The following is a 15,862-nucleotide window of genomic DNA, read 5'->3' on the forward strand; positions in this document are numbered from 1 at the left end:
ACAAGCTTCCATATAAATCTATCTTGCAGTTGCTACTTTATTTCCCATAGTTCTGAATTTTAATGTCACAGTTTTATCTTCAGAACTGGCTTTTAATTGGATTATAATTTAAGACTTTATATATCAATATTATCAATTTATTTATTATATGTTATCGTGACTTTATATATCACATTGCAACTTTTTTTCTTATTTTAAACTTTATCTGAATGTATTTTTTTTTTTTTATTCTGTGACAGAAATTGCCATATTTATGCGTTAACATGCTAGTCAGAAAATTGCAGTGTATACTTTGGCCTTTTCTGGGATGGAAAACCTTGCTATTAAAGGTTTCTAGTGGACTGTAAGTGCTGTAAATGATTTAGACCAATAACTCAATTTGTGCTATATGGATACATTTCTATAGTTCCTTTATTCATGCTCACTTTATGCTGTTGCAGTTGAGCTGGACATGCAGTTGCACTTCTGAGGTAGTGATGACCTCCACGGCCCCTCAGACAAGCTTGTAACTGCAATTTTCTGCTTCACAAAGCTGTGTGCTTTTAGAATAGAAAGAGTGGGGCTAATTCCAACTCACCAGGGTGTTCTCTTCCTGGCTTTTGACACGTAGTCTCATCGGGCATCTGGGGTTAAAAATCCATGTGCCCAACAAGATCTTCAGTCTGGCTGCACAGCAAAGAACCAAGACAACATGGTTAGATGGCTGTTTTGACAAAAAAATAAAAATAATTACCCAAGTGCTTTTAAAAGTGCACTAAAATCAATTTTTATGTATGTTTTTCTAGCCTGTATTCAAGTCCTCTTTGACTTACATGACACCTAGTGGTGTGGATGCAACATCATGCAAATATTAGCAGTTACAGATGATATCCTATAAATGCAGTAATTATAGTCAGCCCATAGTCACATCTCTGTAGCACTAGTCTCATTGTCTCCTCATTTGCAAGAAAATGAACATACCATTTGACCGAATCCCAAACATCTGAGAGAGTAATACAGATTTTCTTCCTATTTTTTCCTTTCATCAGCGTAAAATAAGAGTGTAGCAATTACATGCCATGTATATAACAACAGCATTGATTGTGTTGTGTACAGTTTTATGATTGATTTTTGCTGGAGATGAAGGTGAAATGAGGTCACTGAACCTTGCAGTTGCTATGTAACACAGGAAGGTTCAAAAGACATTATGTAGTTAACCGGCCATATTGCGCAAAATAACTTCTACTGGTACTGAGTGCATCTGCCTTTTTCCAGGAACATTAAATGTGTATTTGAGGCAGAAGAGCCAGACGGGTCAGGATGCATCCGTGTGGACCCTGAGTGGGAACCAAGGAGAACGTTGGAGGCAAGCCAGAGTTAACATCAATCCCACATCCTCTTTTCAGGTGCCCCTTTCTGCTTGATTTTTTTGTGCATAGTTATGATAATATCAAACAAAACTATAATAATATTATGATACAACATGGATACTATTATTCTAATTTATAACATTACCATTATTTAATACACTTAATATGTATGCATTCAGAATGAATTGAAAATTCACTACAGAGTGAAGATGTTTTTGGCTTTATTTTCCATCCATTCGTGTAGATGGTTTTGGAGGGTATACGTGGTTCTGGCATTGAAGGGGATATTGCTGTAGACGATGTGACCATAGAAGAAGGAGAGTGCCGAGACCCTCCTCCCAGCAGTAGTGAGTATATTGAACAAGCACATTATTTAAGCAATGGTTTTTAAGTTTATTGCAATGAAATGGGGGGGGGGGACTATAATTGTTATTAATGGACTAATGAATTAAATTAATACATGTCATTTATTCATATTTACAGTTTAAAATGTGGGATCTGTAGGATTTTTAAATGGTCTCTTATGCTCGCCAAGGCTGCATTTATTTGATCAAAACAGTGAAACTGTGAAACATTACAATTCAAAATAACAAAATAACTTAAAGCAGCCATTACTCCAGTCTTCAGTGTCACATGATCCTTCAGAAATTCTTTAAGGTTTCTTTGATAAATTGGAAGCTTTTATTTGAAACATGAGAAATGTCTTCTCTGTCACTTCTGATCAATTTATGCAGCATTCACGTTGAATGAAAGTACTAATATCTTTCCAAAAAATGCCGAATTTGCTGAATTTGTTTAGTCTAAATAAATGAATCACAAGAACACTCAACAGGAGAAGAAAGTTCTGTGTAGGATCAAAGCTAACGTAACACTGTTTTATCTGTATTATCTACACTTATTTACATTTTTTCTTATCCATACCAAGATAATCCACCAGCTTGAACCACTCTTTTCATGACTCACAGCAAACGTTTACAATTCATTTTTTCCGCTCTCTTTTGAATTCAAGCGTAGCACATTACAAAAAAAAAAGATGTTCTAGAGATACAGACCGTAGACAAACCTCATTAAACTTCTAAAAGACAGAAGAATAGTTCATCTCTGAATTATTTACACAGAACTGAGAAATGAATATTTGTTCACATCACTAACTGCATTTGTTCTTGTCCTTATTTCCTCAGATATAAGATCCCTGGCTTCTCCCGCTGCAGTGCATATATGGCAGCTCTGGCTCACTTTACTTTTGGTCTTGGTTGGCCTCCGAAGGTGACCTCATCACATGGAGGTGGAACCCTGATTTGGCATTCATAGAGATTTTTGGCTGACTCGGACCGCCTGAACACAACAACCAAAGATTCATCCCGTCTACACAAAAGGAACGCAGGTTTTAGATAAATGTGAATGAAGAGGAAGCCATGGAGGGAATCTAAAGCTGACTAACACGTTGACATGGCTATTACACCGGAGTCTACTCCAGATCTTGTGAAAAAGCCCATTACTGTTGTCAGTGTTATAAAGAACCGAACAGGTGGATGGTTACAGCAGGAGGACGGCGTGAGAGACTTAATAGGGGAATCTTTCAAAGCACAAAGACATAACGTGTATTTCCATCACTACATGCTTTTTGCTTTGTTAAACGTCTGCTACTGTCATCAAAGACCTCATTATGTCACGATACGTAATCCTGAACCACATGAAGGAAGCTTCTAAAAAAGAAAAAAACAGTGACAGTATTAAAAATGAATGATCGTTTGAACAAAACAAAAACGTTTTTGTTTTTTTTATGTCTGAAAATAGAGATATGTCAATTACAGTCGCGCTTTTTTTGTAGGTCCTTGTGCTCTGATGTTGTCGGTTTGACGTGAACATCAGGGCTTCACAAATGTGTGTTGTTTTAAAGGGTGTTTGGGTAATACAATCTCAATGTAAAGTTTGTTTTCAGACAGATGGGCGTTCATGTACTCGTCCTTTGTGCTTTAACTGGTGGAGTTTAACAGACATTATGTGTTTCATTCTTACTCTGCGTGTTTTGGTTCTATTAGGTGTGTTACCACACTCGTCTGAATCGATATTAACAGCTCATCACGCAGCTGACACAACGAACACCGTCTCTCACTGAGAATCATTGAGTTGACCTTTCATTTCAACGCGGCTCAGCTAAACAACAGCTGTAGAGAACTGTTTAACATCACGCTGGACCTGCTGCTAGTGTGGATCCGAACGCCCGTCTGTGTCCGCTTGCAGTTGTTTTCTTTAGGTGCGTAAAGATAGCCGTTCGCTAAGGAGCATGGAGTTGCTGTCTGTAATGAAATCAAGTGCCTTCAGAACCTTCTGTAAAAACATTTTACTGTGCTACTGTATCATCTAGCATTTCCTTTCGGCACCGTTTATAGCGTACATGCACACGTGAGATGAAAGGTGAAAATCAGAGAGCCACGATGAGAGACGGGTGCCATGTTGCAGTCTTGATTTCCACATACTGTTGATAGATGATGACTTATTTTATTTCAGCAGCATACATCCCCCCTGATCCGCATCGGACTGATATGAGGAAAACAATGGTGGTGGGACTGGACTAAAAACACCACTGATTCATCAGTAGGACATCTGGGAGCTCTTATCACCAGGTGAAAAACAGCCGGGAGGGTCTCTATGAAATCATCCTTCGATCTGATGAGACTTCTGTGCCACCGTGAAAAAAAATAGTAATTTTCGACATCTGGTGGACTGAGAGGTATGAAAAAATAAGAAACCTAGATGGACCTTTAGAGGACTGATGCGCTCACTGTAAAAGATGATCGGCCTTGATCTGGATCCATCCGGTTGGATTCATACAAATGATATTTTATTACTTCAATGAAAATGACTGCTTTTACAGAAACTGAACTACAAACTCTGAACTACCTGAGACCATCTCTTACCTTAACCAGCTGGTTTTTGGACATGTATTGTAAAATCACTTTTCTCATTCATAACGTTCATTTCCGAGGAAGAATTACGTTACTCTCTCTGTTTTGTCAGCCCAAAAATGTTGTTTCAGACAACAAATATATATCTATATATATTTTGTTTTCCACATTTATTCATTTCTAAAAAAATATTATAATAATAATGATCCCTTTGCATTACTATATTATGGCATAATTTGAGTCTTATATAAAAAATGATCAAATATATGAGATTATATGCAAATGCACCTGGTAGGAAGGACTATGGAAACGGTTTCACACTTATTTGAATATGTAGACAAAGCACAATGTGAAATATTAATGTCAAAATTCAGAAACACAATACCTTCAACACACAATAAGTTTTTTTTTTTTTTTTTCAATTTTATTAAAGTTCAAATTTAACAGGAATAAACTACTGAATACTTTACATAACGAAAAAAAGATATTTTACATCTCGGTTCAATAAAAGGCTTTCATGGTATTGTGTGTTTTTTTTTCCTTCTTCAGTTTATATTATCAGTTATGATACTTACATTAATTAGACATTTTTCAGTTACATCAGGACATCAGGAAAAAATGCTGTTATATACAGCAATGCAAAATTTTGATTGGATTTAAAACGATTCTTGCGTACTGAACAGAATCATTTTTATGATGGATGGATGGATTAAATCTCATCTATTTTGTCAATTGTATCAGAATGATCAACAATATGTTGTTTGATGCTATAATTGACCCATATAGTATGTGAATCTGCTCAAAATACATGATTTCTATGTTGATTTATTTTTTATTTGACTCCAGCCAGACTCAAATATTCAAGCAGCACTGCACACGTGTGTGTGGAGATACATTTTGACTTTGCATAAAATGAAAGCTTTGAATTTTTGAATAGAGAATGTGCAGTTACAGTTGCGCAAACCATCACTTAACAGAACATTTGCCATCTCAATTATGATAAAACCCATGTGTGGTTGCGCCTTGGGCTTCAAACCCACTTTAAGCCCTTAAAAGTATCTGCCAAATGAAGTTGGCGATAGACTGCCACTAATCCTTACAAAGACCCTTCTCGTTTTGTAGTTTGAGGGGTCTCGCCACAGGAGGTCTGGTAGTTTCATCAAAAATAGATTACAGATTCACTTTTGGGCCTCATTTGATCTTCTGCTTGCTCAAAACACAAAGTTAAGATCGTCAGAATGTAAAAATGACATTCGCTCTTGCTTTTCAGTTGAATAACAAGCTTATTTACTGATGTTGACAGATATTTCAGCAGGTTTTTATACTCGGCCCTCTTGGTCCAGATATATCATCCGTTTGTGGATTTATCAGAACATCTGAAAGGTTGGGTGACCGGGTCAAAAAATAAAAGCGATTCTTTCTAGGACAAATATTTGCCTGCACTGTTTTAAACTTTTAGCAACCTCTGACCCTTTGTTTAAAGAGAAAAAGATCGACTTCTATCAAGCATGGAGGACTTTTGCACACAATGCCCCGGAGCTTATGATGTTAGGGATGCTGAAAGACCCTCCATTAGGTTATTTTATAAGTTACCGTATGATTATCTGTAATTTATGGTCTGGAAGTCCCTACAAGCAGCTCCATTTGTCACCAGTGACAAGCACACACACTGTAATGTATAAAGCTAAAGGCAGCTTTCCCTTCTGCCTTCCAGTGCTGTCATGTGAAATGAGATTATAGCTGAACAGGTTGGACACCGTTCTATATTTATCTCATTAAAATGATTGTATGAGGTGCTAGTTAATAGCTACCATACATCAAATGTAAATGCTATTTTTTATTTTTGGGGTGGTCTGGGTGTTTTGAGGGGGGTTGATTTGTGTGTGCTCGTACGTGTGGGGCAAAATATTTTCCCCTAATCTATTATTTTAATGGTCGAAATTTTCCAAACAAAGGAAGTACCATCTGTTTCCGTGCCTGCTGTACATTTCCATTTCTATCCTTCCCTCTCTTTGCCCCACTTTCTCTCATGTGAAAATATGAACTTAACATACAAATGAGAAATCGTTGCCAGGCCAGTGACGCAAACCAATGGAAAAGCGTATTGTTTGAGCGGATTATTGAGAAGAGCTGGACAGATTTTTGCTTGCTGAAAACATTGGACTCGCAGTGGTACTTCAGGAAATATGTTTGCCTGTAATGCATTGTATCATTTAGAGCAGAGAGCTGTTTGAGTTTCAATGATGTCACATTTCTAATCAGGCAGTGTAGCATTACTTGTTCTGCAAATGCTGTTTTTGTTGGATACCTTTTGTGGGTTTGTTATTTCAGCATTGATCATCGACCTCAGATGTTTACAATGATGACTGAACTTCTTTCAAATAGCAAATAAGTCATAATTCAAAAAGCTTCATATAATGGAACAACAGATCAATTATAATAATATTAATACTGGATAGCTTCCAATCTATTTGAAAAATGCATATAATCATCATAATTTATTGGTTTACTCATTTTATGAATAGCTTTTATTAAAACTATATGAAAAACATTATAATGAAGGATTAACCAATTATTGTTATTATTGCGGCTTTTTAAAGCCATTTGAAAACATAATTATTTATGCTTTTGTATTCATCAGTATTATACTTATTATTTCGTTTTTTTTTTATGAAGCCATTTTTAAAAATGTTATTAAAAAATAATAACTTATAAAAAAAAATTTAATAGCTTCATAATAATTATCATTAATGTTGACAAGATTTATTGGTTAGCTTTTATGAATCTATTTGAAAAGATACATAATAGTAAAATATAAATATTAATTATAACTAATAAACTTAATATTCATTAAAAATAACTAACCATTTTTACCATCGTTTTATTGATGACTTATGAACTGCTTTTATTAGGCTATTTGATGAATACGATTATTAATTTATACTATACTGCTAATTACAATAATATGAAGCTATTTAAAAAAACTGATTTATATAATAATAATAGCTTCATAATAAGTTTTGTTGTTCACTCATGAACAGCTTTGCTGAAGCTACTCAAAAACATAAACATGAATATTAATACTTTTTTGTAAGTGGATATTAATATTAATTATAATTAATAATAATATTAGTTTAAAAAATGATATTTTGGTTTGACTCTTGCTTTAGTTCCTGCAGTACAAAGTGTAGTGTTTGACAGCTCTCTGATCAAAAATTGAAGATTGTATTATATAATAGAAGAAAAGCTTAAATCCTGTGTTGTGTGTGATCAGTGAAGTCTGAAACACTGTAGGGCCCAAGATTCCATCCACCAGAGATTTCTCTGTGAAGTCTCTGCTTTACACTTCAACAGGCTAACGTCTTCCTCACACACACACACACACACTACAAACCTGAGCCTCTGCCTTTGTTACACACTCTTGTGGCTTATTTCACACTTTGCAAGCTGGGTGTTCTTCAACACAACATGTCATTTTGCCTAAGCGCAAGTGACACGGAAGAAAATCAAACAAACACTTTATGAAGAGTTTGAGAGTATACACACAATGTTCAAATACAATTTCCCCTGCTGATTCTTTAAATAACGATATATGATTCCCTTGTACTTTTTATATTTGGAATACAAACAGCCTTACAGGCAGCCGAATGCTAGATCTTCATATAACATTAGAACAAACTTTAGTTTGGCTTAAAGGTGGAGTGTGTCAGTTTTGCTGGGTTGAAATACTTTTCCCTATCCCAGTAAAAACAATAAGTAATTGGTTGATTCCGTTGAAATGTGTAAACGCTATAGCTGTGTGGTGCTGTTTGTTTTAACAGTTTGGGGCCTGTTAGTCTGTGTTTCCAGACAATAGCAGGTGAATGACGGTAAGTAGGAGACTTTGAAACCTGGTTCTATTTAAGTGCCATTATTTAAAGAGTTGGGCCCTATAATACACCCGGTGTGTTTGCTAGTTTCATTCCGGCGCCATTCGCATTTTCCCGTCCAGCTCCGTTTCATCTCGGAGACGCGTTCTGTCTTTACGCTTGCCAAATCCCACCGTGTAAATAGCAAATCCGTCATGGCACGAGCAACTGGCTCTTAAAGGGAATGGTAGATTAGACTCTGATTGGTTTATTGCACGTTACACCCAAAAAACACCCCTTACTCATTAAGAGAATAGGGACAACCCATTTAGACCATGCGCCTGGGCGCGCCAAAAGTTTTTCCATCGTTAAAATAGCAAAAGTGGATTTGGACACGCCCTAAATGTGTACCTGCGCCGTGCGCTTTAGTCTTTGTGTTTAGATCATTAAAATAGGGCCCACTATCTTTAAGATCTTGTTATGCTTTTTGCCTCTTGTACAGTATGTTTCCTTTTTTAGATTTGTTTCACGTTTCAAACTGCTCGTAATTTACTGGGGTTTTTAACAATGAATCCTGGGTATTCATAAACCGGTGTTTCACACTGTACATTCCTAAACCCTCAGTTAACATTCTTATTTTTATATTTGCTATGTGTCAGTATCACTGATTGCAAGAATGCAGCGCACTGAAAAGAATTATACCATATTTTAGTAAGGTGAGTGGTTTCTTTTATTTTATTTGAACTATATTTAATTTAGTTTTTTTAAGTTAGTCAACTAATGTAGCTAAACTATATTGATTGCAACCACTTACCTTAAAAAAATGTGTAAATTCAATTAATCTTGTTTATGTATTTTTTTTTTCAGTGCATGAGACCTGTTTACATAATGGCTCTAGCACTGCACATCTGAATATTACTTACTGTACTATCAACATTTTTTTTTCTGAATGGACTTTTCAGATTTTATTAAAATTAATGCATTTTGAAAATTGTAATGCATATCTCAAACGACATATCTCTTCCTGTGACTTTATAAAGCATATGGTACACGAGTGGGTGTCTGTAACATCCCCACACCACATCGTTTGACTGTACGTTTGTAAAAGCATTGCTAACCCTACTCTGGAAAGGGCTTTTATACCCCTGTTAAAAAGTTTGAAAAGTCCCTTTACCCAGGGTTGAAAGCACGTTGTGAAAAGCCCTTTGTATTCCCACTTCCTCTTATAGGAATGAATCAGGCAGCTGAGATTCCAGCAGTGATTTCCTCATGTAAAATACTGTCTATATTCAAAATGAGTCTGGAAATGTTCAGTAACATGACTCATTTGACAGTCCGAGCATGAAAGCTGATGGAATCTGAGAAGAATGAAGGGTGCATCAATGAAAAGAAGCTGCTTCCCAAACCGAAATCAGGTGTTCCTGATGCTGCATTGAGTGTCTGAAGATTGTTCTGTATGTTAGCTGATGCAGGTCCATCTGTCAGACAGGTTGTAGCTATCACTGTTGAGTAATGCATCCCGACTCTGTCAGAGCAGATGCCATCACAGCATATAGACACTCAATTGGTGGTGGGAGTTTAGGCAGAAAATATGATGTGGTCAAAATGCAGCACATTGAGTTTGAACACTTGTCATACATAGTCCTACAGTTGCTCCAAAATTATTTAGACACTTAAGCCATAATGAAAAATGTTTTAATGTCATTGCATTAGATCTATAATATAGATCTATAATTTTGTTTCATATTTTAAAAATATATTATACAAGCACACATTTCAACCAAAATATTAAACATTGTGAAAATTAGATTTGAACATTAAAAAATATATATACTCTTCAAAATGAAGACAAAACGTATTTGGGAAAAACAAAATAGTATTATTTCTGTTGCTAGTGGAACCTGTTTATACATCCACTAAGAGTAACCTTGATAAAAGTAGATACATTTAATAATATGTGAACCCCCTTTATACAATTTACCAAGAAGTAAATCATGTGTAATGATTGTGAACTGATAACTAATCTTATGTTATTGTAATGTGTTAGTAGTATTTTATTATTTCATAATTGGGATGGAAATGTAATTGTTCTGTAGTTTGTGTTGTTCCTATTTGGATATAAAACAATCACCATCATTTTTCACAGACTACATTTGATTTGATATTTTGTTATGCAATGAAATTCATAGCCTATATTTAATTGTCCAAATACTTTTTGGGGTGGCTGTATGAGCCTGGGTTATCTAAAGATCTGCACAAGCTCTATCCTAATTAGCCAGGAAGAAGGTTCCATTGACTACAAGTAATTAGGGTCATACTTGTAAATTATTAATCTAGGCCAAACATGAAGCTGTGTGTTGTTGTCCAGCATGCTGTTTTATTGTGCTGAGTTGCGCCTTTAACCACAAACCTGGCAACTCATCTTCTCCAGAAAATGGTGGTGAAAATAAGAGTTTGGTTAATTCTGAGGAAGTATAAATGATGTAGGATGTGTTTCTGCTCGTCTTTGAGTAAACACTGTTGATTTACTCTTTATGGAGGTCTCTGTAATGATTCAGTTACTGCGAAGGCACATAGGTCTCTGGAGGGGGTTTTGTGAGAAGAAATTGCGTGGTTAAAAATGTATAGCTGCATATTTTCAAAACAGATATTCCCTGGGGCATTTTAAAACAACATAGCAAGATTTCAGTGCTGTAGCTTGAATTCAAATGTTTCCTTTTTCAACAGCCTGTGTTTACTATTACTAAATTGCATTTGTAGATCTGCCACGAAAGTCAACGATTCTCCAAACCTAACCTGTCCTGAGCTGGTTATTTATTTTCAGTCTGCCTGATTGTGTTTTAAGGCGTGACCACGGAAGCCTTGGACGTCACCAAGGAGATGATGACTTGGATAACAGGGAAGGAAAAATGACGGAGGTTCATTCATATTGATAATCAGCTGTCATAAAGGAGCCAGAGTGAATCATGGCGCCGCTCTGCTCAGCTGCATTCGGTTAGTGGCTATATTTACGACAACATCCTCCTGCGTGTATATAGACACCCTCAGAAAGTCTCTTATTTGTACACTCACTTTACTCGCTTAGACAAATTAAGTAATACATAGGCTTGTAGATTAATTTTGCTTTCCTTTATTCCACACCATGATAAAGAAGATATTCATACCCTAATACCGCGCGTCAAGAATAAACAATTGATCGTTTATCATTACAGACAAAATGTCTTTGGTTCTGGTTTGTGACCGAACACGACGTACCAGTTTCTTAAATTTAGCACAGGGACACCTAGTTTCATGTGTAAGTGTTTATCTGATTCTTAAATGTAGGTTACAGCTTTTCAATGAAGATCGTTTATTCCTCTTCACAAGGCTAGTCTGAATAAATTCATTCACGAATTGCTGATCCGGTTTGAATTCAAAGATCAGATGGCAACAGTCACAGTTACAGCCTACTGGAGGGGGAAATTATCCTTAAATAAATAGATGTACTTAGATTTACACTGCAGTCTCTCACACAACCTTGTGCTCATCATTTTAAGTATTTGTGTTATTTTCTTTTTTTGTAACTGCATAGCCTACTATAGATCTCATGTGTATCATATTGTGTTCATCAATGTAGCCTTTAGGCCTAGGTCTGTTCCAAATAATGCACTACACTGCATTTATTCTATGCACTACACAGCTGACTACTGTATGAATTTGATCTTTTATGTCATTGATAATAACAGTCTCATAACTACTACCACTCTGGCATTTGAAGTGCACTTTTTTAAAAAACTTTTCTTTATTTCTTTCTTTGGAATTTTCAGCATGAGCACACTAATCACAGTATTTAAACAAACCAAAAAATACTATATGAATTGGGACACACATTAGGTGTTATTATATATAATAATAATAATAATAATAATAATAATACTTCCGTTTCACTGTGACTTTAAGAACGCATGTATAGTAACTGGCATTGCACATACTCTAGTAAGAGGTGTGTATAGTAATTCTTCAAATATATTGTGTTTATTAGAAAATTTTCAACATTCAGGTTAGGAACAAAATAATGTGGTTATTTTTATTAATTTTAATAATATGATTAGACATATATGACAACATTTTAAACAACTACTTGACTAGATATCTGTACTGCTAGCCAACAGAAAGCATCATCATGATTCAGAACATCTCTAAAACCCTGCTGTTGGAACATCATACTTATTTAAGTGACAGAGAAGGTGTGGACACAGTGAAGGTCAGGCCTCTCTGATAGAGTACTGAGCTCTGTATTAGAGGACGATGCTCAGAAATGACCTGTCCCTTGAACAGTGATAGCATTGTGTTATTGCTTGCCCATGAACAACCTTACATCCATAAATCAGACACATATACTTACAGATTCCTATCATGTACACTCTAATACTGTATAGACATGTACTTAGCCTCCCACTGTGAGAAAGTGACAGTAACTGGGACAATCCTCTTACACGTCTGCACTTGGGTGCTTGGTTCGTTTCCGTGGTGCATTAAGACGTCATGTCAGTTTGATCACAAGTGATTCCAGGACTGGGAGTAGGCTGTATGGGTCAAAAAGCAACACACACACTCAACTCAATCATGCAGTCCTTGACCCTGCAGCAGCGAGAGGATGCATCTCCCGGATCAGCACAGTGGCCCAGCAGATAAGAAATGATGAATGCAGATTGTTCTGTGGCTGACACTATCATCAGTCTATGGTGACTTAGTAGCAGCAGGAGTCTACACCCTGGGCACCGAGCGTCCGTGAGTGATGACCACTCCCACAGCATCCTCGGCTGCATACCAGTGGCTGCCGTGTATGAAAACCAAATACCAATCCTCTATCAAACGCCTCCGGAATGGCTTCTTTATCTCTGTCTGCAACTGTATGACAAAGGGAGTCATCAGCTTGCCGCTTTTAATCTATTAGTATTCCTGTGGGGGGGGGAAAGCTCTTTCATTTTTTCCCTTGTAACTCATTTATTGATACAAAAACTAACCTGTTGCGGACTCTCTTTTGTCGCACAGGATAACCTGTATAAAGATTTAAAAGAGCTTGTTAAATGTTTAACAATGCTTATGATTTACTTTATGTGGTAGAGATTGAACCAATAAGATATTGATCCCTGAGACTGAAAAGATTCATTCATTCATTCATGTGAAATGATATACTGGACGATTGGGCATTCAAGCCTAAAAAAAGAACACAGAAGTGATAAAAGTGATCCATACAACAGAAGTTGTATTATATTTATTTTTATCGCAGTCTCTTGACAGTGAACATTAAATTAAAAGCAATTATGACATCAGTTACATCAAATACTGAAGCAAAAAAAAGAAGCGGAAGAAGAAGAAAAAGAAGAAGTGCCCCTATTATGGATTTTTTTAACCCTCTACTGCACGCATTATTATGCAATCATGGAAAAAAATGTTACAGTGTTTTTTTATATATAAAATAGACTCAAATTAACATATTTATATATTTTTTATTTTTTTTTATTTTTCGTGGGGTACTTTTGGGTGCGTTGCCATATGGCAACATTGTGCGACAATGGAACAGCCTGATGTGTTTTCTCCCGAAATTACATGAAATTCATAGATGATTACAGACCTGTCTTTTAGAAATGAAATGGTTTTTATTATTTAAAATGTTTTCAAGAACTTTGTGTACAAAATATGAAACTCATTTTCAAAGTATTATTTCAACAACATTTACAAAACATCTGACGCAAACTCATAACAACTGTTCAAGTGAAACTACTCTATGTGAAACGATTATTTCAACAATATTTACAAAACATCTGACGCAAACTCAAAAGAACTGTTCAAGTGAAACTACTCTATGTGAAACACCTTAAAGCAGTTGTTCTCTCCGTTAAGGCAGAGGTGCACCTTGCACTTAGAGCAAACCACTCTGACGATTCCCTTGCAGCCAGGACTCTTGCACCTTCCTTTTGGTGCACCCATCTCTGGCCAGTGATCAAAGCGGTCAAGACGGATGCTGCTTGGTGGAAGGGGGGCAGTGGGTCCTTTGTGCCGCTTCTCTTCTATACGGACCTCCAAACTCTGTGAGGGTCTACCTTTTCGTTTGGTGGTGCCCTTGTTGACCTTTGTAAGGCAGAGTGCCACATTGATCTTGAAGTCCAGTAAGCTCAATTGTGTCTTCTGTGAAATTCCCATGGCATCAGAGTCCCTGCGGTAAAGCAACCATGCCTGCACCACTGTAAGATCAAAGAAGTGAAACACAATGCGGTGGTACCACTTCTTGGATCTGATCTTAGTACGGTACAGGGCAATGAGGGAATCCAATAGGTCAACACCACCCATGCACTTGTTGTACACGGTGACAATGTTGGGTCGCACAACTGTTACCATCTGCTTTGCTTTCTTGTCCCACCTCTGCACTGTGGTGGTGGGGTTTGCTGCAGCGAAGGTACTGAGGAGGATAACTGGACGATTGTCGAACCATTTCACAGCTTTCAACATGACGCTTTTGTGTTTTGCCTCCATTTCCTCAAATGTTCCCCCACCTTTAGCCTTCATTTCTTTGTCTTCTGTGAAGACACAACCGGCAAGTCTGTTCTTTCTCACAGTTCCCACACTGTGGATTTTAAATTTCTCCAGGATGACTTGTAGGTCTACCCCACAAAACCAATTATCATAAAACAGTTTGTAAGACATGTTGGGAGGGATGAATATATGAGTAGAATACAACCATCCAACTATATCAGTGCATCCATACATTGTCATTCATACAAAGCTACTCTGCATTAGCATGGGCAAAATATTGTTCCATTACCGCACAATGTTGCCATATGGCAACATACCTATTTTATTGAATAAAAAGGTAATAGTAGTATCAAAACAATGTGACAATGATTGAAAAAAGATTAGAACTTACCCCAGATGCTTGATGTAATTTTTAAATTCTGAAGAAGTATGACAAATTGAGGAAAATCTTCACATATTCACGAGCACTTTTCAGCAACTGGAGTCATCAAAAGTGTGTGAAAAGAATGACAGTGCAAGGGTGTGTAGTGTCATGTGATGTCATCAAAGCATATCATTGGTTACCACCAGGTTCTACCATGAATTTAAGACCAATCAGAGCTCATGTTTATTTTCAAATTTCAAGAAATGTCCAAAAAAAGGGTATGTTGCCATATGGCAACACCGTGCAGTAGAGGGTTAAATTACGTTTCATGCAGTGTGTAACGCAGCTCTGAGTGAATGAAAACATCCTGCAAAGTTTTAATTCTGAAAGTGCACGGTGTATAAATTTATCGTCTTTCAAAAGACAGTCGACTCTGAATCACTGAAATGAGTCGCTTTAAAACGAATCCCAATCCGTTTCATGTTGATGGCAACATGAAACATTAGCATATTGCCCGCCCACTTACTGGTCTGAATAAAAATGCAAATTCATTCTTTGCCATTAGATGCCGCTTTTAGAGGTAAACATAGCGGTTTCCCCAGTAATACTGAACATAAAGCAGCACTGCGCTCAGAAACGCCGCTTTATCAGGAATTACAGGCTCATGATGAAATGAAAATGAGACCAATCAGACCAATCACTGCAGATTAGCGTCACGAAAAAAAGGGATTTGGAAAAGTTAATCATTGAACGAATCGTTTGGGAATAAATAAATAAATATTATAAGACAATGAAAGTGTTTTTTGACCTTGCATGCATGTCAACCTGTTATTGGGGTCTCCCAAAACCAAAATATGAACCTAGCATAACCCATAA

General features: G+C 36.5%; 1 protein-coding gene across 1 annotated transcript in view; it reads left to right on the top strand.

The window, feature by feature from the left end:
* The window catches only part of LOC132112792 (MAM domain-containing glycosylphosphatidylinositol anchor protein 2-like), a 156,435-nt gene extending 152,021 nt beyond the window's left edge, over positions 1–4,414 (top strand). Inside the window, exons 15-17 of the mRNA XM_059520455.1 lie at positions 1,255–1,385; positions 1,594–1,696; positions 2,531–4,414. Coding sequence (XP_059376438.1) covers positions 1,255–1,385; positions 1,594–1,696; positions 2,531–2,619 — 323 coding nt within the window. The 3' untranslated portion in view covers positions 2,620–4,414. The remainder of the gene's footprint in view (positions 1–1,254; positions 1,386–1,593; positions 1,697–2,530) is intronic.
* The last annotated feature ends 11,448 nt before the right edge of the window (positions 4,415–15,862 follow it).

The sequence above is a fragment of the Carassius carassius genome, chromosome 32, assembly GCF_963082965.1.
Source record: "Carassius carassius chromosome 32, fCarCar2.1, whole genome shotgun sequence".
In the NCBI taxonomy this organism is placed as follows: Eukaryota; Metazoa; Chordata; class Actinopteri; order Cypriniformes; family Cyprinidae; genus Carassius; species Carassius carassius.